Source organism: Heterocephalus glaber, unplaced genomic scaffold, assembly GCF_053883595.1.
Source record: "Heterocephalus glaber isolate CG9 unplaced genomic scaffold, H.glaber_assembly_v1.0 deba00001446, whole genome shotgun sequence".
Lineage (NCBI taxonomy): Eukaryota > Metazoa > Chordata > Mammalia > Rodentia > Bathyergidae > Heterocephalus > Heterocephalus glaber.
The window spans coordinates 9,781,253-9,808,898 of NW_028258298.1; the positions used below are offsets into that span (position 1 = coordinate 9,781,253).

The window sequence follows — 27,646 nt, forward strand, 5'->3', positions numbered from 1 at the left end:
AATTCCCTTTTAAAACCTAGCTTCCGGATCAACAAAACCACAAGGGTAGTATTATAGCTGTTACTCTGGCAAAGGCAGGACTGTGGCAATGGATACCAATGGGTCAATCACTTTTCTATTCAGATTATTTAGACTATTTACCTGAGTTCTAAAACGGACACAAAGGTAGGTTGCTGAGGAAAACAAAGCATAGAAAGAAAATTACAAAAACCCTAGGGCCAAATGAGAACTTACAAACTCATCTTATTGTTAAGTTAACAAGGGCTTATATCTTTAACTCAGTAGGTATGATAGATGGCATAGGTTTAACATGGGTTACATTTTTTATAAGTCCTGAATGTTGGCCCCGGGATTTAGTTCAGTGGTCTGCTGCCTGCCTTGCAAGCACAAGGACCTAAGCTCGATCCCCAGTACCAATAAAAAAAAAAAGAAAAAAAGAAAAAAAAAGTGCTGAATGTTAACCTCAACCACCTAGCCTGGAACTTGCTCTTCCAATCATCAAAAAGTAGTCTTCACACATTTCCAAAAAAGGTCAAAGTGCACCCTGGAGAGAATTCTAAATAAACATTTTACTACTCCATAGTATCATGTGCTAATGAGATCTTACAATTCAAACGATTTTCTCTAGTCTTGCTTTTAAAACTAGGCTAAAGTATCAATTAAACATTTTTAAAATTACAGTATCAAGATCTAGGAGACATTACCACAGATTTAATAGAATTTAAAAGGACATAGAAAGCATATTACAAAAATCTTTTTTGAAATAAATTTGACAACTTCTAAGAAGTACCTTGGAAGACAAATTAATGAAACTAACTCTGGAAGAAACATAAAATTTGAATAGCACCTATTAAAGAAAGTATATTCCTAGCTCAAAAACCTACCTATATGACAATAACAGGCTCATATACATTGTGTAAGAGGAAGAAAAGGTCTAAAGAAGCAGGGGAAGTGGGAGGGGTAGGGGAAAGGAAAGAAGGAAAAAGAAAAAATATGAGAAAAGGAAAAAAATGGAAACAAAGTCTTTGCAAACAGGGAAGGGTGGAAAGAGTAAAGTGAGGGCAGGGGAAGGGGAAAAAAAAAAAGAACCAAGATAACTCATGTAATGGTACAAGATTCCAATGATGCATGTAACTGTATTTTATACCTAAAATGTACCAATAAATTTAATGGGGGGAAAAAAAACAACAACTAGGCTAAAGGCTGGGGATGTAGCTCAGTGGTTCCACTGCAAGTGCAAGGTCCTGAGTTTGATTGCCAGTACAAAAAACAACTTGGCTAAAGTGTCAAAACCTGAAGTGAACACTTTCAAGATCTGTGCATTTTGGGCCGGGTATTTAGCTTGGTGGTTTCGCCGCCTGCTGCGCAAGCGCAAGGACCCGAGTTCGATCCCTGGTACCAAAAAAAAAAAAAAAAATCTGTGCATTTTAATGTATACTGATTTTATCTCAAAAACAAACCCCAAAAGTATAAGGAGGGAAATGTTTCCTTTCTTTTGTTACATATATACCAACCAGAAAACAGTTTTTCTGATTCAGACACAACCCACTAGCTTGAATAATAGATTAATGCTTTAGGTTTTACCTTTTTCTCATCAGTAAGGTCAAGGGATTCAAGCTGTTTTCCCTGGTCTGCTGCATACAGTTCCAGGAGATTGTCAAAATTTGTAGTTAATACTAGGGCTCCATTTTCCATCAGATGAAGAACTGACTGCAGAAGCTGTTTTCCAGAATCTTCCATCTTTGACTCCAGGTCATCAAATACTTCATATAAACAGTCTTTGAAAAATGTGGATCGAACATTACTGGTTCTCTGGGGAGGAATTTGAAAGAAAATTAACCTACATTGTTTTGGGAGGTTACTTGTTTTAATAAAAGTAGTAATAAATTTTTGAATGGTGGTGCACACTTGTAATCCAAGCACCTTGGGAGGCTGAGGCAGGAGATCTTCAAGCGCATACCCAGCCTGGGCAACTCAGTGACCTACTGAGCCCCTCTCAGAGCCAGGGGACATAGCTCAGTGCAAAGGCTGTGGGTTCAATCCCCAGTACTGGAGAAGATTTTGTATTTAAAATAGGGATAAAGTATTTAAACATTTTTATAGAAAGAAGAAAATGGGCAGTTAAGAGATACAAATTTGGGCCAGGGCTTTAGCTCAGTGGCACCATGCCTGCCTCGCAAGTGCAATGTCCCAAGTTCAATCCCCGGTACAAAAAAAAAAAAAAAAAACCAACAAAAAAAAAACACCTTAGCCTTGTCTATGGGATAATCACTAAACAACCATTGTAAATGTAGTTTAGTAATTCCCCACCCCTCCTTCCTCTCCTCCTCCTCCTTCCCTCCCTGTTTTTGTTTTTTGAAACAGGATCATCAGGAGTTTGAGGCCAGCCAGGGCTACATAGTGAGTTCAAAGCCAGCCTGAACTACATAGTGAGACCCTGTCTCAAAAATACAACACAACACATAATTAAATGCAAGCAAAGCAGTTTTGCAAACTGGGGACTGAACTGCCTTTGCTCTGAGCTACAACCCAGCACTTTTGGGAGACAGGGCCTCATTATGCAGCCCAGGCTGGTCACAAACTCAGGCAATCCTCCTGCTTTAGCCTCCCAAGTGCTAGGATTATAGGCATGCGCCACCACACTCAGCTCTTTTTTTTTTTGTGGTACTGGTGATTGAATTCAGGGCCTCTGCACAGAGCTAAATCCCTGGCTCTTTTATTTTGAGACAGGGTCTTACTAAATTGCTAAATTGCACATGCTGGGCTTGAACTTGCAATCCTCCTCTCAAGTCTCTCAGAGGGCTGAAATTACAGGCATGTACCACCATGTCTGGTTTAGCATTTCTCTAATACTAGGTGTTCTGTACAGCTGCTTATGGAATTAGAAAAACCATTTAACATCACCCTGTCATTTTTCTCCCTAGCCTAATTCAGCAATCTGTCTTCAGGTTTGTTAGCAAGGATACCTAGTCCACATAAAACACATTTTACAATAAAAAGTTTGTATTTTGCAATGCTAAAATTACTAAACATTAATCCATTTGAAGTGGATTGTTTTTTAGCATATAGTTTAATTAAATAATTGTTTCCAGGCTTCATCTGAATGCATAAATCATGTGCTGCATAATGTTGTGGTCAACAACAGAATATATGTACAATGATGTATCACCTAATGATGTCACAGCCATCTTAGTCTGTGTAAGTAAACTCTACAATGTGTGAAATGGCCTAAGGATGCTTTTCTCAGAATCTATCCCACTGGTAAACAATACATGACTGTATCTCTGAGGATTAATAAGAAAAGACAGTACCAACTTCAGCCTGGAAGCTGGCTGTATAACTTAAAAGAACAAAATGACCCCTGGGACAGAAGGTATTTGAAATGAGAAAGTAAAATGCATTAGAGTAAGCTAGAGTAAGTTTTTTTCCCCCCATTAAGTTTACTGGTACTATTTAGGTATAAAATACATTTACATACATCATTGGGATCTTGTACCTTTACATGACCTATCTTGGTTCTTATTTTTTTCCCCTTCCCCTGCTCTCCCTTCACACCCTCCACCCTTCCCTATTTGCAAAGATTTTGTTTCCATTTGTTTTCCTTTTCTCATATTTTTTCTTTTCCCTTTTTTCCTTTCCTCTACCCCTCCCACTTCCCCTGCTCCTTTAGACCTTTTCTTCCTGTTACACAATATCAATTATACATTTTTAAAATTAAAATATCAAGATCTAGGAGGCATTACCACAGATTTTACAGAATTTAAAAGAACACAGAAAGCATATTTCAAAAATCCGTTTTGAGGGCCGGGGATTTAGCTCAGTGGTTCCACCGCCTGCCTTGCAAGTGCAAGGACCCAAGTTCAATCCCCAGTACCAAAAAAACCAAAATCAACCAATCAAAAAAATCTGTTTTGAAATAAATTTGACAACTTCTAAGAAGTGCCTTGGAAGACAAATTAATGAAACTAACTCTGGAGGAAATATAAAATTTGAATAGCACCTATTAAAGAAAGTATATTCCTAGCTTGAAAACCTACCTATATGACAACAACAGGCTCATACACATTTTAACTGATAAATTATATCAAACATTTAAAGCAGAAAAAAGAAGGAACACTTCTCCCCTCATTTTAGGAACTCAACATTGTGCTAATACTAAAACTGGATAAAGATAATAGAAGAAAAAAGTATGAACATAGATAGAAATTTGTTTAACAAAACAAACTATTAGAAGTCAGATCTGGCAGTATGTAGAAAGTGGTTTTGTTACAGGGATGGCAGTGTTGGTTCAGCATAGAGTAAGTTTTTTGGGGAGACAGGGTCTCACTACATTGTGCTGGCCTTAAGCAATCTTCCTGCTTCAACCTCCCAAGAAGCTGGGAGTGACAACAGGTACTGGTCATCATGCCCAGTTCTAGAATTAGTTCCTAAATACTCTAATGTTTCCCATTCAAACGACAAGGAATTGTACTAAATTGCCAGGGAGTACATGTTTAGCTCCTTCAGCTTTTCTTCAAAGTAGTGCCCCTACCTTCTTGATTTCTTTTGTGTATATTTCTAAGAGTGCCATGCATAGATAAAGTGAACCACCTAAGCAGAGTCATACAACACATCTTGATTTGCTAATTAACTTGTCACCTAATTTGACAAAGTACTTTATAAAGTAATTCTGGATTCTTTAAATCATACCTACAAATACTATACATGGTAATATTTTCCCAATGGCAACATTACAGACAGCAGCGGAACAGTGCCTCTGCCTGGTGGGGCTGTGCCCAGTTTCTCCGGCCCTGTTCCATGCTCCACGTACCACTAGAACACAGGCTTCTTGCTGTATCCTGGTGTCAGCAGGTTCAGAGAATTTTCTAGTGGAAAACAGATAAAGCAACTCATAACTTATGTAAGCAGCTAAGAAAGTGGGTCTTATTCTCTGTTTATCCATTCTCATTACAAAATGGTGTAAATATTTACATCATGTATCTGTGGCACACACGGAACCAACTGGGGACTTTTTTTTTGGTACCAGGGATCGAAATCAGGACATCTTGTGCTTTGGAGGCAGGCGGAGGAACCGCTGAGCTAAATCCCCGGCCCCAACTGGGGACTCTTTAAGAGAATTGAATCAGATGAACGATCTGATCAGAAACAAATGGTGAATAATCTGTAATTCTGGTTATTGAGTTTCACTACTCACAAGGCAAGTACTACTGAGGGCTAGGTATAAACTTACAACCTCATTTATCCTAAAATCTAGCAACTGCACTTCTGGGAATGTATCCCACAGATATAACTGCAAACAAGTGAAATATGTAAGGGTATCGCTGTGTATTATTTTAAAATCAAAGACTATAAACAAAAACAAACCAGGTACCCATATGCAGGAGACTGTTAAGGCCCGGTATCCATGGTATATTTGGGTCATTCAAAAATTTTTTTTAAAAAAATGTTTTATATAGTTGGGAACTTGAATGTCCCTCAAAGGCACCAGTAGTATAGGCTTGGGAGGGTGGCGCTAGTAGAAGCTGCAGAACCTTGTGGGAGGGAGGTCACTGGGTCATGAGAGCCAGCCCTGAAGGGGTTTGTGGGACCCTGGCCCTTCCTCTATCTCCCTATTGCTCCCTGTTCATGACATAAATAGTTCTGCTCTACTGCATGCTTCTGCCATGACATACAGACCCAGGCTCCACCACAGGACAACTCATCCCAGAACCAAAATAAACCTTTTCTCGTGAGAAGTGAATTCTCTCAGGAAACACACCAGACATGAGAATGGTATGGACAGATCTCCAGGATACACTGTTAGGTAAAATAAGCTGCAGAACAGTATGTCTAGAACGCTGTCTGAGCTGGGAGATAGTGAAGGAAGAGTACAATCCTGCCTCTACTTGCAGAAAGAAACCCTGGAAGAATATACAATTCCTTGAATCATTTATTTATTTTTTTAGTGACAAAGTTTATTTGAGAAAATAGAAATGAAGAGTAGGAGAGAAACAAGCTTGGGGTAAGTAGACAGAAAAAGAGGGAGGGAGCAAAGATAAAAGTACACGCTGCATCTGGGAAACAGTGTGGACTATTGGAGAAAGTTATGAGAGCCAAGTCTTTCATTTTCTTTAAATATCTTTTGGTCCTATTTTTGTAAGTTATTACATCTCTCAGATCAACAGAAAAAGAAGCTTTGGTAGCAGCACTGATTTCTGCAGATTTGAAATGACCATTTTTCTTGCAGGTGGCCCAGAGCTGAGTTTCTCACTAGTGACCTCTGTAAGCAGACAGTGGAATGGAAACATAAACACCGAGGTCCAGAAGTCAAAGGAAAGGCCGAACTCCCACACAACTTCCAAGTACTGTTCCCACTCTCTTAAGCCAGTGAGCTGAAGCCAATGTTTCCTTTCCTTCTACGCTGCAACTCAGATTTCTAAGTCCACATTCGGTACAAGAGTAACCACCACCTCTTTCTTCTCCAATATTAACACTTCTATCATTTATTTACTGCCATTTTTTCAAGTAAAACTTGTGTTTGATGAAAAGAGGTGGCTACTTCAGCTTACAATTCAATCACTCAAGTGTCAATAGTGTCCCTTTTCCTTCACAAAACACTATGAGATAACAGCCCCACCTCCTTTTTTGAGGAGCTAGGGATCCACCCCAGGGCCACAGTGCTTCCTCCCCAGGCCCTCCCTCAGACTTATTCAGGCAAAACAAAATCCTGGGTTGGGTTAAGTGACTCGCCCAGGGTTCTAGGGTATTTAAACGCCAGGCAGTCAGTCTTTTTGGTTCCAAAGTCCAAACTCTTTGCCTTGAATCCACAATGTCACTTCTCTATTCCTTGAAACTGGATCAGTAGATGAGCCAGTTAACCCTGCTATATCACTGCTGATTGTTTGATATGACCTTTTTTTTTTTTTTAACCAGGGATCAAACTCAGGACCTTGGGCTTGTGAGGCAGGTGTGGCATCACTGAGCTAAATCCCTGGCCTTTTTTTTTTTTTGGAGACAAGGTCCTGCTATGTCAGGTTGGCCATTAATTTGCAGTGCCAGTTAACCTGCCTCAGCCTCCTGAATGTTAGGATTACAGTTGTGTACCACCACATCCAGCAAAATGAAAATGATTTTCATAATACTTGTCTTTTCAATGTGTTGATATCTGCACAATGGTGCAAGAGCAATGGTGGGTAAAGTGCTGGTGCCTTACACTGTGCAATGACATAGAGGAGCCAAACTGTGTCCTCACTCTGTACCTCACCACCAAGACCTTCACAGTAAGAACAGAAGCCACCAGAGTCACTTAAGAATGTCTTGTCAGAGCAAAGTCATGACTGCTTAAATCTTTACCCCTCGAGGGCTGGGATTTAGCTCAGTGGTTCTGCCACCTGCCTTGCAAGCCCAAGGACCCAAGTTCAATCCCCTGACCAAAAAAAAAAAAAAAAAAAAAGAAAAAGAAAAAAAAAAAGTGAAACAATACTTCTCTTCTCATTTTTGTTTTGTAAAACAATTAGTTTTGAGCCGGGCATGGTGTGTATACCAGCATTCGGGAGATTAAGGCAGGAGTTCAAGGCCAGCCTGAACTACATAGCAAGATCTTGTTTTAGAATACAGTTTTTTAAAAAATGAATACTTAAAACATTTCTCAGTTTGAATTTTTATTATTGGGAATGTTGATAGGCATGACCCACATAACCAAAAGCTATTTGGGATCTTCAATAATTTTTAAAAGAATGGAATAATATATGAGGTCTTTTGTGACTTGCTTCTACTAGTCAGTGTAATGATTCAAAGTTCATCCACATTGTGGCATGTATCACTTCTCTACTTTTTAAATTTTTGGGGGTTTTTTTGGGTACCAGAGATCAAACTCAGGACTTTGTGTTTGTGAGGCATGCACTGCGGCACTGAGCCATTTTGAGACAAAGTCTTGCTATGTAGTTCAGGCTGGCTTTGAACTTGTGGTGAGTGCTGGACTACAGGCATGCGCCACCATGCCCAGCTTGTACTTCTTTTTACAGGTAAGTAATACTCCATCATATGAATATGCCAAATGTTGCTTATCCATTTGCTCTTCTGCATTATTTCCATGTTTTGGCTATTGAATAATGCTATAAATGCTCATTTAAAAGTTTTTGTGTGAACATGTGATTTTCTTTCTCTTGGGTATATATTTAGATGAGGGCTTTGCTGGGTCAGAATGTAGCTATCTATATTTAATCATCTGAGGAACTGCCAGACTGCTTCCCACAAGAGCTGTACCATTTCACATACTCAGCAGTGTACAAGGGTTTCAATTTTTCCACGTCCTTGTCAACACTTATTATTTACTACTACTTTTTTTTTCTTCCTTTTTGGTGATACTAGAGATCAAACCCAGAGGCACTCCACCATTGAGCTACTACTGTTTCCCAGGCAGGGCTCCAACCTGCAATCCTCCTGCCTCAACTTCCTGCACAGCTGGGGATACAGGTGTGCACCAGAGTGCCCAGTTTATTTTACTTCTTGATTCTAACCATCCTAGTGAATGTGAGTTAGTTAGTTCTTCATGTGGTTTTAATTTGCATTTGTCTAATGACTGATGCCAACTATCATTTCATGTGCTTATTAACCATTTGCTTATCTTCCTTAGAGAAATGCCTATTTCTCCAGAAATAGACATTTTACTATGTTTTTTTTTAGTACCAGGGATCGAGCTCGGGACCTTGTGCTTGTGAGGCAGGCGGTGGAACCACTGAGCTAAATCCCTGGCCTTATTTTACCGTTTTAATTGAATTGCCTTATTACTGTACTGACTTTAATGGTTTTTTATATATTTCAGTACTAGATCTTGATCAGACCTAAGATCTGCAAATATATTTTTTAATTCTATGAGTTGATTTTGCATTTTATTGATGTCAAACATTAATGCAATTAAGTTTCAAATTCTCATTATGTCCCTCCCGTGTATCTTGTTGCTTGTGCTTTTGGTGTTGCAGCTAAGAATTCTTTGCCATGCTATTTGATTAGTGCTGCTCTGCAGTAAGTTTCTTAGTCAGGAAGTGAGTCCTTCTATGTTGCTCTTTTTCAAGATTGTTTTGGCTGTTTTGGGTCCCCTGAAATTCTGTATGAGTTTTAGACTTAGCTTGTCAAGTTCTACAAACATACCAGCTGGGATTCTGATAGGGACTACAATTAATCTGTGTATCAATTTGGACAGTATTCTATTCTGACCCACGAACATGTGTCACTCCAGTTACTGAGCTCTCTTTAAATGTTTTATAGTTTTCATAGCATCAGTTTTGAATTTTTTTGTGAAAATTATCCCTCTCCCCATCCTTCTTTTGGTGCTAGTGTCTGAACTCAGGGACTTGTGCATTCAACATAGGGGTTGTCTCCTGCCCTATTCCTTTTTCTTTTTTTTTTTCTTCCCATTAAGTTTATTGGTACATTTTAAGTATAAAATAGTTATATTCATCATTGGGATCTTGTACCATTACATGAGTATCTTGGTTCTTATTTTTTTCCCCTTCCCCTGCCCTCCCTTCAGCCCCTCCACCCTTCCCTATTTGCAAAGACTTTGTTTCCATTTTTTTCCTTTTCTCATATTTTTTCTTTTCCCTTCTTTCCTTTCCCTACCCCTCCCACTTCCCCTGCTTCTTTAGACCTTTTCTTCCTATTACACAATATCAATTATACATTTTTAAAATTGCAATATCAAGATCTAGGAGACATTACCACATATTTTACAGAATTTAAAAGGATATAGAAAGCATATCACAAAAATCTTTTTTGAAGTAAATTTGATAAAGAAGTACCTTGGAAGACAAATTAATGAAACTAACTCTGGAGGAAATATAAAATTTGAATAGGACCTATTAAAGAAAGTATATTCCTAGCTTGAAAACCTACCTATATGACAACAAGAGGCTCGTACACATTTTAACTGATAAATTATATCAAACAATTCAAGCAGAAAAAAGAAGGAACCCTTCTCCCCTCATTTTAGGAAATAAACATTGTGCTAATACTAAAACTGGATAAAGATAATAGAAGATAAAAGTATGAACACAGAAATTTGTTTAATAAAACAAACTTAGAAGTCAGATCTGGCAGTATGTAGAAAGTGGTTTTATTATAGGGATGGCAGTGTTGGTTCAGCATTGGAAGATCCACCCCCAAAAGTCAACATTTTAACAGAGGAAAGGAAAAAGCCATATGATCCTGTCACTAGTTGGAGAAAAGGTATTGGACTAAATTCTACAGCTGTTCATGGTAAAAGCTATCAGGTTCTCTTTTTTTTTATTGGAGATGAGATCTCACTATGGCCCAGGCTTGCCTCAAATTCACAATCCTCCCACCTCAACCTTTCTTGGGGTTATAGGCATGGTGCACTATGCCTGGCTATTTCTTTTGGATGTTGTTGTAAGTAGAATGACTGACTGATTTTTTTTCTTTTTTTTTTTGAGACAAGGTCTCACTATGTAGCCCAGGCTGGCCTTAAACACACAGCAATCTTCCTGCCTCAGCCTCCCGAGTGCTGGGGTTACAGGCATGCGCCACTACACCTGGCTAGGTGGAATGATTTTTGAAATTTCATTTTAGGATGGTTTACCTCAAGTGTCTTGAAAAAATAATGATTTTTGTATATAAGTTCTCTACCCTAATCCTGGTTTCCTGAGGATTTTCTGTAGATACATTTATGCCATCTACAGACAGCTTGTTGCTTTTCTCATTGGGATGTCTTTCATTCCCTTTGCCTGCCCAATTGTCCTGGATGGCACCTTCAGGACAATGTCGGATAGAACCAAAGTGGGCAAACGGCCTTGTCTTGCTTCTGATCTTAGGGGAAAGTATCTACTCTCTCACCATCAATGATGGTATCTGCCAGTTTTTCATTTATGGTCTTTATCATGGTGGGGTTGTTTCTTACTAGTTTGTTGAGTGCTTTTATCACGAAAGAGTGTTGGATTGTTAAAATGGTTCTTCTGTATCTGTTGAAATAATCATGTGGGTTTGATATATTCATCTTCACATGTTAAATCAACTTTGCATACCCAGAAAATTCTTACTTGCTCATGGTGTAAAATTCTTTTTTTCAGGGTGGGGGTGGGGGGTACCAGGGACTGAACTCAGGACCTTGTGCTTATGAGGCAGGCATGGTGCCACTGAGCTAAATTCCCATCTGTAGAATTCTTTTTATACAGTGCTGCATTCAGTTTAGTTATATGTTGCTGAAGATGTTTGTGTCGACATTCATAAGAGATAATGATTAGTAAGTAGTTTTTGTATGTGTGGATCACAAAATCTGTTCTTAGCGTCTGGCCTTTTCCACTTGTCATGTTTTCAACATTCATCCATGCTGTAGCAGGAATCAGTATTGTATTCTTTTTCATGGCTGAATAATACTGTGTGGATAGACAATGTTTTATTTATCCATTCATAAGTGGATGGACATTTGGGCTGTTTTCTCTTTTTGGCTACTATGCTACGAACATTCCTGTACAGTACTTGCATGAAGATGCTTTTAATTCTCTGGAGTATATATCCAAAAGTAAATTGCTGGGGCACACAGTAGCAGTTTAACATTTTGAGGAGTTGCCAAACCGTTTTCTAGAGCAGTTATACCATTTTCCATTCTCATCAACGAGTATGAAGGTTCCAATTTCTCTACATCCTCATCAACACTTGCTATTGTCTGTTGTCTTTTTGTTAGAGCATTTTGCAGGGATATGAAACAGTGCCTGCTGGTGGACCTCTTTTATGTGCTTACTGGCCACATGTCTATCCTCCTTGGAAAAGTATCTATTTCAATCTGTTGTCATTTTAAAATTACATTATTTGCTTTTTTATTAAATCACTGAGAAATGTAAGACATGAAGTTTTATATTTTCTTTTTTTTTAGGCCTATAATCCATTTTAAATTAATTTTTGTATATAATGTAGAGATCCTGTGAATTTTTTAAAAGCCCATTAGTAACAAGTTATCCCACTTAAGGACAAGGAATGAAAAGGATGTAAAAAGCCCTGAAGTTCCATGATGAGTTATGAACCAATAGGAATTTACTTTTAAATGCCTGTTTTTGAAGCTAACTCTTAAAGGCACAGGAATGTACAACATGGGGGATGTGGGGGTGGGTGGGTGGCATGAAATCATCACTGACAGATGAACTGAAGGAGCTAGAGGTACTTTTTTCAAGTGCACCTGATTTATTAAAATTTAGAATATTTGCAGGGATGTAGCCTGGCAGTAGAGCACTTGCCTAGCACGTTCAAGACCTTGTTTCCAATCCCCAGCATAGCAAAAAAATAAAAAATAAATTTAGAACACGCTTCAGTTATATTATTTCCAAACATATCTCAATTGAATCCTAATTCTTTATTTCTTTATTAAAAAAGAATCTTGTGGGTCGGGGATTTAGCTCAGTGGTTCTGCTGCCTGCCTCGTAAGCGCAAGGTCCCGAGTTTGATCCCTGGTACAAAAAAAAGATTCATCTAAGAAAGAATCTTGTTATGTTGTCCAGGCTGGTCTTGAACTCCTGGTTTCAAGTGATCTGTCACTTCAGCCTTCCTAGTAACTGGACCTACAGGTGTGTATCACAGCACCTGGCTCTGAATAAGGCAAAGCAAGACAAGGAAGCTCTTTAACCAACCTAGTTTGATAAGAGAACATCAAAAACTGCTTTTGCTTTATCTGTCAAATGGTAAGATTTTTTTTTTTGGTACCGGGGATCAAACTCAGGACCTTGTGCTTGCGAGGCAGGCAGCGGAACCACTGAGCTAAATCCCTGGCCCAAGATTTATAATCTTTCTAAAGTTCCCTAAAGAGCATGGGTGCCAGGGAATATACTTTTTTTTTTTTTGGTACCAGGGATTGAACTCAGGACCTTGCGTTTGTGAGGCAGGCACAGTGCCAAATCCACGCCAAATGAGCTAAATCCCTGGCCCCAAGGGAATACACTTTTTATAGCAATGAGTGCCGAAAAAGCAAATTCAAAATATAGGAATAATGTGTCTCATTTTAATTTTTGTAAAAGAAATTTTAGTGTTTTGAGACAGTCTCACTTTGTAGTTCAGGCTGGCCTTGAACTTGGGGCAATCCTCCTGCCTCGGCCTTCTGAGTGCTGGGATTACAGGTGTGCCCCACCATGCCCAGCTAAAGATGTCATTTTTTAAAAATCTATAAAGGTCTCAACATCTATCCCTCTCTCTCTCAACCTCTCTTTCATGCACACATGTGCACACACACGATAATTGTCCATAGGAGGGTCCATCAATAGAAATTTTCCAGAAGGCCCAAATGTTATGTAAATCTACAAGTTATAAATGAATATCCCCTTTGAATTCAACATAGAGATCATGGCTTTAGAAAATTTCAAATGACATGGAACATTAGAAGGTACTCACAGGAGAGAGTTTCTGAATAAGGTCATGAGCAACATGGACAAGGTTCTTGTCTTCATGGAGACATTTCTGAAACTTTTTGCTTTCCTCCTCTTCTAGAAGATCAAAGTCAATTGCAGCATCCAGTAGGGCCTGAATTAACCCCTTCCAGGATTTTAGGGCTGGAACCTGAGGTGCCACTGCAGCACTGATGCCTGTTCCAATGACCAGCACAAGTTCCCGAGGCTTCTTTGTTTTTAAGCTTGGAAGCAGCTTCCTGAAAAAGCAAAACATAAGAGAGGACTGAAATATCCAATGGACAGGAGGCACATGGAAAGACCATCTGACAAAAGCAATAGCCAGCTATGATCATATAGTTTTTCAGCTGTAACTTTAATACATGCAAAGATGACAAGTATCCATTTTTTCTTTTTTGTACCAGGGATTGAACTCAGGACCTTGCGCTTGCGAGGCAGGCAGCGGAACCACTGAGCTAAATCCCTGGCCCGACAAGTATCAATTTTTGATACTTTTCCAAAATAGCTTAAACAAAAGACCAGAATATTGTGCTACAGCTTGCTGAAAAACAAAGAAACCTATTATTTCAGGAATCCTAAAAAGCAATCTTAAAATCAATTTTCTCCTTCATAGTCCTCTCAACCCAAGAAAACCCACTACTAGCAGGAAAAGGTCCAAATGTATTATTACAGCTCAGGAGAGTTCTGCCAACTAAATTATATTTTAAACCAATATTAAATTTCAAAAGAATATGTTTGTTATTCCAGAAAGAGAAAAGATTTTCATATAAATTTAATTCCTACTGCTGAGAAATGTAAAACGAGATAAAAGTCAATAAAAATCTAACTCCAAACTTTATAAACATTATTAAGATAAAACTGAGCATGCCATAGCCAAATATGAGGACAAATCTGTCCTCAGTTTTGTTCCAGATATCTTCAGGGAAAAACAAAAGAAAGGGATGGGGTAGGGAGGACAAAAGAAAAGGAGAAAGGGACAGAGAGGGAGGAGGAAGAAAGGAAAAAAGAGAGGAAGAAGGGAAAAGAAGGGAAGACATTAGAATCCTGAAACCTAAAGTGTATGACAAAAAGTAAAAAACATTCCTTTCTTATTGTGATAAGCACAGATCTGTTTGAAGTACATAGATGAAATAGCATGAGTACAAGTTTTTGTTTCTAGAATCAAAGAGTAGGGAACATAAAGTAAAACTTCAACTCATGGTTCCTCACTTCCCTTTAATTCCAGAGACTATATATATTAAAATCCCTGTTTGAAATATCTTCCCTCACTTTAATATTTGCTGATGGCATGCTTTTTTTCCCCAAGAGACTGCCTTTGCCAACCTTTTTTTTCAAATGAAAAAATGAACAGAAACAGGATCAAGATTTTGGCATAACCCAAAAAGTACTCTGAAGCACCATTAAACCTTGTTTTAGGGAAACAACCTCTAGAAATCCATCCCTATCCCAAGCTCCTGCACTTAATTATCCAACAAGCATTAAAAACCTACAAGTACCAGACACTATGGTAGGCACTAGATGTATGAATGGACACAACAGAGTTTCTGGACTTAAGTTTAGTCCACTAGAAAAGATTGATAATGGAAGAAAATGATGAAATATAAGTTTAATTTAGAGGAATCAAGATAGTGATTATACACAAATACACACATGTAGGAAAAATTTGTGGGAGGAGATACAAGGACTGTTAATAGTGGTTAACTGCTGGTACTTGAATTTTTATTTTTTTTATGGTACTAGGGGATCTAACTCAGGGCTTTACCCATGCTAGGCAAGAGCTCTACCACAGAGCTACATTCCCAGCCCTGAGGTTTTCTGTTTTTCTGGGTTTTTAAAAAAACTCTGCACAGATGCTTGAGCTATTTTTCCTAATTAAGACTTCCAGTTAAAAGGCAATATTTAGTAGTGTGGTGGTGAACGGCTATAATTCCAGCTACTTATGTTCATCGGGAGATGGGGAAGTAAAGTCTCTTTACCAAATCTAAGACCTCCCCAACCACCTGCACTCAGGGTCTTTCAGGCACAAAGAGCCAGCCTAATCCCTACCCTGAGCCCATTTTGTCAGAGACAGCTTCCTTGACAGCCAGAAGGAAGCCCTTCAGCCACCAAGCCTATTATGTACACACACTCCTCAAGTGGCTTCTTAGCGTTCTCTTAAATATGACCAGATGGACAAGGTGACTTTACATCTAAGGAAGGCTCAGATCCTGACAATTACACCGAAACAAAGTAGCAGGGATGGAGAGATTTGGTGGAAACAAAAAAATACAGGAAAGAAGAATATAAGAGAAAAAATACCTTCACACAGACTTAAAAATTTGCAGCTACATGCAAACAAAAAGGGCTTTCAGAAATTAAATAACATGTAAGATAAAAATGAGAAACTCTCCAAGAAAGTGAAAACAAAACAAAACAAAACTGGGTTATGGTCCAAGCCTGTAATCCTAACTCATGAAGCTGAGGCAGGGAGATCATGGGTTCAAGGCCAGTGTGGGCTACATGTAAGTGGGTTCAAAGCCAGTCTGGACTGCACAGCAAGACCCTGTTACAAAAAAACCAAACCAGGCCAGATGTGGCAGCCCACACCTGTAATTCCAGTACTCAAGAGGCTTCTTGATTTTGAGGCCAACAGACAAACACCCAAACCAACCAACCAACCAAACAAACAGAAAATTAGATGGAAATAAGTTTTACAATATGTAAGAAAACTTAACAACTTAATCCAGAAGGTCCAACTGGACTCTAAAATAACATGAGTTCTACCAAGACATTGAAGATTTTAATTGCAAGTCCACATGTGGAGATGCATGCCTGTAATCCTAGATCTCTAGGAAACTGGGGCAGGAGGATCCCAAATTCAAGCCCAGTCTGGGTAACTTGGCAGCTTAGCCAGAGCCTGTTTCAAAATAAAAAATAAATAAGGGCTAGGGAAATAGGGTGAAGGCTTTGGGTTCAATCTCTAATACACACCCCCCCACACACACAAGTAACAGTATACATGTCAATGTCCTTAAAGTGAAGTTACTGGTAACTAGCTTGAAAGAATTATCCACTGTTTAGATTTTATATAAAGATACATCATCGTAAAATTTCAGGAAACAGGGAATGAAATCATCTTTACAAGCTTCTAATGAGCAAAGAAAAAGGTCACATTAATACAAAGAATACTGGAAATCAAAATGGAGTGGCTCTGTGGCAGGAATACTTAGATGCTAGCAGAGAATGAGTGATACCTTCAAAACTCTAAGAAAAATGATTTTCAACCTAAAACTCAGCCATACCATCAAAAAAAGCACGCATATGATAAAGACATTTAATGTCTCTAAAAATTTTTCCTATGAATCTTTACTAAGGAGATACACAAAGGTATGTGTTACAAAAATGAAGGAGTACACCAAAAAAGAAGACATGAGATACAGCAATCTCATGAGATAGAGAGAGATGTAAAAGGGCTTCTCAGGATGATGGGAAAGGGAAACAGGCATACAGTATCAGCAAGGCAGTGGGCCTGGAAACAATTGCCTAGAGTGCAGCTGAGTCCACAGGGAAGAATCTATGAAAAAGTTAAACCAGAGAGTTATTTATGTCTTTCAGCACATCTAGGAGACTTATTTTTCTCTCACATTGATAATAAAGGGAAAGTTATAGAAAACATAAAGCAAACAAAAAAATGAGAAACAGAAGAAACGGGCAAAAAAGGAAATATAACAATAACACAATATCAGGCTTAGCAACAAATACTAGATAGTCTAATAATGTAAATATTAAAAGCTGGTTGAACCACACACTGATATAGACATGCTGGGAAGACAAGGAGGAAGTATGCGGGCCATCAGTATGGCAGGAAAAGTCATGAGAACAAACCAAATCCTTACCTTCCATAATTTGAACAAAACAAAATCCTCACTAAAATGTAGCAGTGTACATGAGGTATTTAAGTATATAGATGTCAGGAAGGTAAAAAGCTGAAACTGATCATCTCTGAGAGGTAGGGCATTAAGAGCCTTGAATTACTGACTTAAAACTGTACATGTATTATTGTGATAAATTATTTTTCCTTTTGATTTAACTTTTAAATTAAGGTCACTATTGATTAGCAAAAACAATTAGAATACAAGGTAAGTTCAGATTTTTTTTCTTGACTTCCCACTAATGCCAGTATACTCTGTTCTCCTGATTCCCTTCTCTTGTTTACCTGGGCTTTTTGGTGGGGGGTGCGCCATCACTGAAGAATCCAAAAATCTTGTCTATATCAGAGGCCTGGCTCCCTGTAGAAGCCATCCAGTTTCTAAAATAGATTAAACACCATATACTACAATTAGATCCGCAAAGTATATTACTTAAAACAGCATATACAGTAAACAGTGTTAATATGCCACATACCCTTCAAAGGTATCCTTTGCTTAGTGGAAATCCATTAATAAGCATTCCAAACTTAAGGAATTAAATTTGTCTAAAAGAAGTAGCCTTGAAATTATAGCATTTTGGTGATCCATACTGCCATCTTGCTTGCTCCATTCTCCAAGTCCTCCCTCCAATCTCTCACCAACAAAACCCACAAACCAAACTAATGTCAACATTAGCCATCACTTTGCAGAGTGTAAAAAATACCCGTTATTCTCCCACGAGCTGGGTTTGGGAAATTCTTAGGAGATAAAAACAACCCATGGGTAAGTGTGCCAGTAGCTCCCAAATCTTTATTCATTTACTCTCAGTGGAAGAAATCACAGGAAGAAGAATGGAACAATCAATAATCAATACTCATTTACAGATTGCTAGATATTCCTCATTATCAGACAACTGTCCTTAGAAACAGCAGCCATGTCTCTCTAGCTAAACATGGATGGGACTTTCAAATCAAGTCATTGTAGGAAATAGTAAAAGTAGTAACAAGCAAAGATGTTTGAAAAATGGTCAATTATGTTCAGGTGCTGAGATAACTAGCAAAATTTTTAAAAAATTAGTATGTATTAGATTGAGAACTAAAAAGAGAAGTTTCAATTGCTCAAAACTTGCTAAATCCTAGAACTGATCATTTTAAAACAGCAATAATATTTTAAACACATAACACTGAAGGCAATACCAGAGTTTGGGTTATTTTTATTACGTTCCGTTTTTCTATTAAGATGTAAACTTAACCAACATATACCACGTACAGGTACAAATTCCGAAAGATGAATGTGATCATAATGTATACCTAAAATGTACCAATAAAGCTAATGAAAAAAAAAGATGTAAACTTACTTTTTCTAGACCTAACTACTGTATTTTCACAAACTTTGGATGCCCATTAGGTATACCATTATGCTATTCTCCCCTTCTGTAAGAGCTTCCCATTTTATGAATATCACAGTCAGGATTTAATCATCATTACACTATTTTCATAAAGCTTTACTTTAATTGAAGTCATTTCCTACTCTAAAAGTGTGTCTTCTAGATGGAGAAGTGATCAAAGAGTGGTTACTTCTTCCACATGCAGGACAACCCATAAGTTTGTGAATATCATTTAAAAATACACAAGGAAAAATGTTTGGCTTTCCTCTTAAGTATAGTTTGTAAAGTCCGTCATCTAAACAAATTACACCCAAATAATACTTCATGTACTGAGAAATATAAAAGTAAAACACAAGGGGAATTTAATGTCGACTGAACACAGACACTTTAGAACGTAGTGTTTGATTCAGCAGCAGCTATACTAGCCTCATTTCACAAATAGTCACAGGCTATTTATAAATATCAGTTCCTTTAAAAACAATCAATTCCTTTAATACCCATAACCTTATTAAGTATCATGGGTTGAGCATCCCTAATCTGAAAGTCCAAAATTTGAAACATTAAAAAAAAAACTGAAACATTTCAAGCACTGAAAGATGCCATAGTAGAAAATCCCACACCTGATCTCATGGACCAGGTTACACTTAAAATGCAGGTACGCTAAAAATATTGTATAAAAATATCTTTGGGAGCCAGGCATGGTGGCACACAAATTTTGTGTTTAACTTGGATCCTATCTTCAAGATATCTCATTTATGTATATGCAAGTACTTAAAAACAGAACAAAAAACTCCTGAAATCTCAAACACTCTGGTTTCAAGCATTTCAGATGAAGAATACTCAACTTGTATTATTATCCTATTTTATGAATGAGAAAAGTGACACAAAAAGGTTGATGTCTGGTGGTATCAGAATTCAAACCATGGCAACTGCCTCCCAAGACCATGCTGTTAGCTACACCGTCACTAACTAAAAACATTCTGTAAGTATTAGCTTTTCAGTCTTTAAAAAACACTTGTCCCAAACTATCAAAAAAATAAGCACCAATATTCTTTGGGTGTGCACATGGGGGTAGGAAGGGGTAGGGTTTGAACCAGGGCCTTTCCCCAGCCTTTTACATTTTTAATTTTGAGACAGGGTCTTGCTAAATAGCCTAGGCGGGGCTTCAACTTTTGATTCTCCTGCCTTGGCCTCCCAGAGTGCAGGGATTACAGGTGGGTACCATCGTGTTTGGCAGCACCAACATTCTAGAAAGCAGATTTATTTGAAACAATTCTGTGTAATGCTTAATAGTGGCTTAATAACTAGGAATCCTCATGGAAGCCAGCAATTCAGAAGCTGGATATTTCTCACCACTAGCAAGCACCACAACTCTAGGCCAGTTCTACCATTCTCTCTTGGAAAATATGCGAGAGACTGTTTTTGCTGGACTCTATTTTTGACTTATGGTCAATTTAGATATTTATACCTGGGTATTTTTTTCTTTAGAGAGTCAACTGAAGGTCCACTCTGTTTACTAAAATTTAAGAAAATTAAGTAGGGTCAACAACTCCTGACTGGACTCTTTCAGATTCTATTATTTAGGAAGTAAATGAGAATTCAATATGCCCACATCATATACTGATCCTATTCTCTAACAGAGTAATATCTTGTCTTCAAAAGGATGTCTCACCTGACAATACCTCACATATGTACACTCTAGTAGCATATTTTATTATATAAATCATATTTTATTCCTTCTAGAGTATTATTTTCAGAGGAAAAGTCCATTTTATCATTTATCCTAAACAATATGCACTACTGCCAAAGACCTTCAAAGCTAACTGAAAATCTGATATAGAATTCCTAACCTGCACCAACTAGTTAAGACACAAATTTTTCTACATCATTGGTATCTGAATTTTCATGTCAGTGGAACTTGCTACATGTAGCAGAAGTGGAAATGCTTTTCTGCCATAAGAAAACAAAGGCAATTACCTGTGGCAGTGTCATTACTCCCATGACTGCTAAGTCACTGAGAAATCCTTCAAGGCTAACAGAGTACACTGAAATAAGCCAGACACTTGGCAAACTCTGAGGAAAGTAACAGCAACCTCATGAACAAAAATTTTCGGCAAAATTTCATGTAAGATAGATGCTTATACTTTGAAACCTCTTAGCTTGGCAGGAAACAGTACTACTATGCCTGGTGGATGAGAAAAAAGGGCCAAGTCTTTTAGGAAAAAACTCCAGTCAGAAACACAGAAAAGCGACAAGAGAAAAGGAACTGGTTATCAGGATGAAATATAGTTGGAACATGCTAAGGAGCTGTGCCTGCAAGGTCAGTGACTCCCAGCATCTGGGTGCTGGTGAGGGGGCAGAGTCTGGCTCTTCCCCATCTGCCATCAGGCCAGGGCTCCCTCTGTGCCCCTCATTCTGATCTACATGCCTCCCTGTGTCTCCAGGGTTTACCATTTTTTTTTTGTGGTACTGGGGATCAAACTCAGGACCTTGCGATGGTGAGGCAGGCGGCGGAACTACTGAGCTAAATCCCCAGCTCCAGGGTTCAGTATTCACCTCAAGCAAGCGGCATACCAGAAGGAACTTGGAGTAAGACGCAGTGGTAGACTGGCAGATGAAATGCACCAGAGAGAAAAGTTCTAATTTTTGTTAGCATTTTTTGTCATGAAATAATGGATCTACAGATGACTAGCTTAAAAGGAGAGTATGTTTCTTTAAAAAAAAAAAAATCAGTTGTAGTTACACCAAGTTTCTATCAAAAAACAAAAACAAAAAACAGTGGCCAGGATAAAGGGGTTAATTTTTTGTTGTTGTTGCTTGCACAGCAGGCGGCAAAACCACTGAGCTAAATCCCCGGCCCTGTTGTTGTTTTTTGAGAACAGGGTCTTGCTATAGTACAGTTAAGTCTGGCATTGAACTCACAATGTAGCCCAGGCTGGCCTCAAAATGGTGATCCTCCTGCCTCAACCTCCCGAGTGCTAGGATTACAAGCGTGTACCACCATGCCTATTGATTTTTTTTAAAAAGAAAAAGATAATCACTGTGGGAATTGAGAAGAGACCAAAACTGTAATACGGTAGTAGCTTCCAGAGCAATTCCAACACATTTGGTTTTAAGGAGCTGTGGGGGAAGGGAAGAATGAAAAGATACTCAATGCAAGGTATTATAAAACAGCACTCAACAAATTTGTTGACAACAAACAAATCGAGTAAAATATTTTGCTTGGGCAGTTGATGAAGTTAGTTCATAAGGTAGATTACAGTTTTTTCCATCAGTGTGTAAAGCAAAGTCACCCCTTCCTTCTTCCCAAGGCACACAGAAACAGGAATGATGTCCAGCCATGCTGGGGATTTGATTCTTCTCCTACCCCAGGTTTGACATGTTTCCTGTATCCATGATTAACTTAGTTTCTGCTGTGATCTGTAAGTGTGCCTGACACCCTTGACCTTCCATTAGTTAGTATCTATATCAAATGTAGCCAGACATGATAGAGCATGGCCACAATACCAGCACTTAGGAGGCTTAAGCAGGAGGATTGTTTTGAGTTTGAGGCCAGCCAGGGCAACAGAGTGAGTTCAAGGCCAGAATAAAGTACACAGCAAGACTCTGTCTAAACAAACCCCCCAAAAATCAAAACCTCAAAAAAGATCAGTATCAAACTTATTTCTCTCCCCCTCTCCCTTTCTCCTGGGGTGTATTTATGTGTGGCGCTAGGGATTGAACTCAGGATCTTTGCACGAGCTATATTACTAACTCTTTTATTTTATATTTTGAGATTAGGGTATCGCTAAGTTGCTCAGGCTGGACTCAAATGTCAGGTCATCCTCCCTCAACCACCCAGGGTGCTGATATTACAGGCAGAAACTTATTTCTTGAAAACTTCTTTAACATAGTCACTGACAAAATGCTAGATTTATGTCATTTATTCATAGAATTTTACCAGGAAAAAATGACCATATCTGAACAGTGTGAGAAGAGCTAGGGACTGAGAGGTATAATTCCAAATTCCAGCTATTAAAAGTTTATTATGGTTTTTTTTTTTTTTGGTACCAGGGATCAAACTCAGGACCCTGCGCTTGCCAGGCAGGCGCCAGAGCCACTGAGTTAAATCCTTGGCCCTAAAATAGTTTATTGTGTAGGCTGATAACCTCCACAGCTTACTTTTCAAGCCAACAGAGCACACACTAAATGCTGCATACAAATATAGATTCTTCCAAGTCTGGGAGACCCCAGAAGATACCATCACGACAGAAGATATATCTCTACATGAGCTAAAATCTGACAAGTCTTAATGAAGGGAGAGGTTTTCTGTCATAAGAAAAATCAGAACCACCAGTAGGTATATACACCTGATTTTCACCCTTTTCATGTGCTTGGAGATTTGACTCAACTATTATTGAAAATTTTAAAAATACTTTTTAAAATTTAAAAATAATGCATATTTTGACAATGCAAATCTTGGAAAATTTTATTATTAAAAACTCCTAAGTGTAGCAGAATGCCTGTAATGATTCAGGGACTTCACAGGCAGTACCAAGTCAAACATCTTGGAGGTGCCCACTTTGTCAGTATGTAATCCAAATCCATTATAGTCGGGGCAGAAGCATAACAGAAACAAACTGTTCTACAATTATTCTTAGAATTAACTAAAAGGAAAAGCATCAAATGTTCTTTGCAAAGCTGATACACTCAAATCAAGTTCAGTTTGCTCATTATGGATTACTTTTGAGTTCACATGCACATGTACCATGTTTTAAACAGATATAATGGCTAAAAAAATCAGACCCCCATAATCAATTCTTAATTATATTTAAAGCTCAGCTATCAAAATACTCAATAAGAATAAGCTTGTCTTGAATGCAATTTTTCTCTTTTAATTTGTTATATAATGGCTTTCAATGTCTAATAAATGCTAGTCTCTTGGCTTTCCCACCTAGAACAGCAGTGAAAGTGGAGGGCCAAAGAGGTTGTCACAATTCCTTTTGAAGAAAAAAAGAGTACATTTTTAGATTGGGGTGGGGGGAGAGGCAGACTACACTGTTCTGCTTAGAGGATAAAAAGAGCCTGCTGAATTCCTCAAAGGCCCTTCATCATCTTATTTTTCTTGTCTTTCTTTTTTTCTTTGTGGTACTAGGAATCCAACCCAGGGCCTTCACGTTGAACTATATCTCTGGCCTTGTTTTTTATTTTGAGACAGGGTCTCACTAAGCTACCCAAGGGCTGTTCTGATTTGCAGTTACATGAACTCTTGTCCCACTTTCCTTTTTCACTGTGAGAAAAAAGTGGAAATTTTTTTTTTTTTTTTGAGACAGGGTCTCACTACATAGTTCAGGCTGGCCTTGAGCTCACTATGTAACCTATGATGATATCAAACTCACAGAGACCCTCCTGCCTCATCCTCCTGAGTTTTGGGATTATAAGCGTGCACTACCATACCTGGTTAACAGTGGAAAATTTTGCTTCAGAAAGCCAAAGACCAGCCAGATATGGTAGAGCATGCCTATGGTCCCAGCACTCAGGAGGCTGAGGCAGGAAAACTGCTGTGAATTTGAGGCTAACCTGGGCTACACAGTGAGTTCAAGGCCAGCCTGAACTACATGGTGAGACCATCTTAAAAAAACAGTCAAAGGGGCCAAGGATTTAGCTCAGTGGTGCCGTCAGCTGCCTCTCAAGTGCAAGCTCCTGAGTTCGACCCCTTCGCACCCCCCCAAAAAAGTCAAAGACCCGTGTTTCTGAACATTTTCTTTGGTAATCTTAGCTTCAACTTCATGGAAAACTAAATTAGAAACAGTAAACAGCAATTCACGGGGCAATTCAAATACAAAATCACTCCAATATAAAACCACTAGCTAAAACTGGAAAAAGAATCAACGAGAAATTTTTTATAAAGTACAAAAGGATCGCTACCTATGAACCACAAAATTCTGAACACCACAGGAAAGATAAGCCATGGACAAGTATGGCTAGAGTAGCTTTGGCGATCCTATTGCACAAACAGAGCACAGTTCTTCACAAAGAGCACCATACATCAAACAAAGCTCCTGCTGCGTATCTGTACCCACAGGATGTACCTGACACGTGCACAACTTTGGCAATGTCCTACTATATTGGTCCTTGAGTGAGCACATTATGTGAGTAGTGTGCCCAAGTTAAGACTGGAAAATTAAAACACGTGGAAAACTTCACTGAGTCAAAGGAAAGAAGATGTGGATGTCCAAATAAAAAATGTTAAAAGGACTTGGCATTAGTGAATCAGAAAGAAACAATAGACATGATAAAACTTGCTCTTAGGCAGTTTCCTGGGAACACTTATTCTGTTTTATGGAATGAAGCACTGCTCAATTGTAGAATCAAAAATAAAGCAAATTAAGATCTTTAAACAGAGTCAGGCAGGATGGCAGGTGACTGTAGTTCCAGCACTTGAGAGGTTGAAGCAGGAGGCTCATGTGAGTTACCAGTCTGGCAACATCTAAAAACAACAAACACACACCAAATCTGAAATAGAATTTGGAATTGCTTAGTTTTGTTTTTTAACCTAGCTCTGGCCTTTCTTGGCTTGTGGTAATGTAACTCCATCCTCACAGGGCCTTCTTCCTGTGTCTCTCTTAAATCTCCTTCTCCTTTCTTTCTAAGGACACCTGTCAGATTTAAGGCCTACTCCAAATTCAGGATGATCTCATCCCAGAATCCATGATCTTAATTATATCTGCAAGGACCCAAATAAGGTCACATTCACAGGTACCTTGGGGTTATGGCTTGGATGTACCTTCTGGGAGGACACTTTGGAGTTTGTTAAGTTGCTGTGTATGAAAACTGACACGAAGGGCTGAGGATTTGGCTCAGAAGCAGGGTGCTTGCCTAGAATGTGCAAGCCCCTGGCTCATCTCTAGGACTTCCACTTCCAGCGCAAAGAAGGCAGTTCCCCCACAACCACACACAATCTTCACCTTGTCCCTGCTCCTCTAAGAAGCAATGCACTTGGCTCTTTTGCCATCCGTTGCTGTAAAACAAAGTCTTTTGGCTTCTGACTTAAGAGATCTATAAATTTTGGAATAGTAAAATCTTTAACTTTTACTAAATGCTAGGTATTTAAGCATGTGATCTATAGCAGACATCCCTGGCCAGTACTATCAGGCTGTAAGTGGCTCAAGCTTCTTGCTTTCCATAATTTGGCTATATTGCTTTATATCAGGAGTCAGACTTAAGCCCTTAAGCATGTCAGATGGTGGACTGGGCAAGTATAGTTCCTCCCCCAATGGCTGCCACAGAGACCTAAGACCTGGTCTGTGAAGTGGCAGGGCTCTGAGTTACATGCAGCTGAGGTCAGTAAAAGTTTCTTACATTCTGTTCGTAGAGCAGCTGAACAAAGAGATTTCTTTCCATGAATAAAAAAATTGGATCACCATAGGGAATGGGAAAGGGAACGTTACCAGAGACCCTTGCAGTGGTCTCCTGTGAGCCACTACAACACAAAGCTAATAAGAATAAAGACAGAAATGAGGCTTAGAGAGAACTGGGTCTTGGACTGATCAGTGCTGCTCTGGGAAGCAAAGACAAAGGCCCCCAAGCACATCCAATATTTATTGATTACAAGCTTGGAAAGGAATAGACCAGGGTATGCTTTGAAGGCATTTAGTGATATATGGTGCCAAACATTTGGTATGGTGGCAGTAAGCAGAGCTGTAAGGGAGGAGATATTGCTTATCTTGCTTGGATAGCACAAACCAGTACTGGGACCAGATGCAATTAGCAAGCAAGCCATCGAGTCAGTGAGAAGCCCTAATTCAAGGGAAAGGATTGGGTTTTTTTTGTTGGTTTTTTTTTTGGTACCAGGGATCGAACTCTGGACCTTGAGCTTGTGAGGCAGGAGCTGGAACCACTGAGCTAAATCCCTGGTGGCCCGAGGGAAAGAATTTTAATTGGAGTCACACTGCACACATCCACTTTACAAGTGCAGACAATGAATGTGGGTGTTTATGGATTACCATTTGTATAACATCTACTGGAATGGAAGTTCTTTGCCTAATTATTTGTTGGTTTTGACATTTGAACTTTGTTGAAACTGAGAGAGGAAAACGTCATTCCTAGAAAGGTGAGACATTCCCTTTTTCCCTCCCTCCAGGCACACGTGCCTCTACAGAGTTCCTCAGACAGGCCTGGTGCACTTCCACCTTGAAGCTTTTCTTTGTACTGGTTGCGCATTCTTAAGCCCAGAATATTTTTTTCTAATGTTCGCAAGCACAGGTTTCCAAGCACTCGATCAAATCATACTGAATGATTTGATACTACCCTAACCTTTAAAACTGGCCACACTCATTCCCCTGTGCCACAGATTAACTCTTTATTTCATGGTCAAATTGGCAGGACAAAATGGAGCTTTAAAAGTTAAGACTTTTCTCCTTGGTAACAAGTGGATTTCCAAACTTCCTGAGGCTGAAGGTGTAACCACCTCCCTCTTCTCTCCTTAGCGCAGGTTTACTGACTGACTGTTGTCTCACTGTATTCTTTCTCCCCTCTCTTCCTTTATGATAAAAGGGCCTTGCACAACTAATGTGCTTGGGAAGACTGGACCCCCACTGGGAAGAGCTGCTGAAAAGGTCATAAGACCACAGTTCAGAAAAAGGAATAGAGCAAAGTAAATGAGAAAAATGCCTCCACTTGATACGGATGTACCGAACTCTAAGTAATCTATTGGACTACAGCAAACTTGTAGAAATTATTGACTGTATTTTTTTTTTGGTACCAGGGATCGAACTTAGGACCTTGAGCTTATGAGGCAGGCAGTGGCACCACTGAGCTAAATCCCCAGCCCTTGACTGTATTAGTGATAGAAGACATAGGGTGTAGCAAAGCTGGCTGGGAAAATAAGTAGGACCTGTCAATTATAAGATCCCAGGACAGCGCCAAATAATTCCTAAGACCCTGTATATGGGACTTCTTACTGGCTCCCATGAGATGTGGATGACATATAAGGACACAGATTCCACAAG

At 38.9% G+C, this 27,646-nt stretch overlaps 1 protein-coding gene across 10 annotated transcripts in view; it reads right to left on the minus strand.

The window, feature by feature from the left end:
* The window catches only part of Siral1 (SIR2 antiphage like 1), a 49,869-nt gene that overhangs the window by 6,018 nt on the left and 16,205 nt on the right, over nucleotides 1-27,646 (minus strand). For 8 of the 10 annotated variants that reach the window (XR_206006.2, XM_021242815.2, XM_004862592.2 and 5 more), the window contains exons 2-4: nucleotides 17,578-17,670; nucleotides 13,369-13,621; nucleotides 1,585-1,812 (exon numbers count right to left, since the gene is read on the minus strand). Coding sequence is in view for 9 of the 10 variants with exons in the window: in XM_021242815.2 (XP_021098474.1) it covers nucleotides 1,585-1,812; nucleotides 13,369-13,621; nucleotides 17,578-17,663 (567 nt within the window). In the remaining variant the exon portion in view is untranslated. Of the gene's footprint in view, nucleotides 1-1,584; nucleotides 1,813-4,810; nucleotides 4,866-13,368; nucleotides 13,622-17,577; nucleotides 17,671-27,646 lie in introns of all 10 variants that reach the window. The other 2 variants (XM_087214308.1, XM_021242816.2) reach the window with 2 other exon arrangements.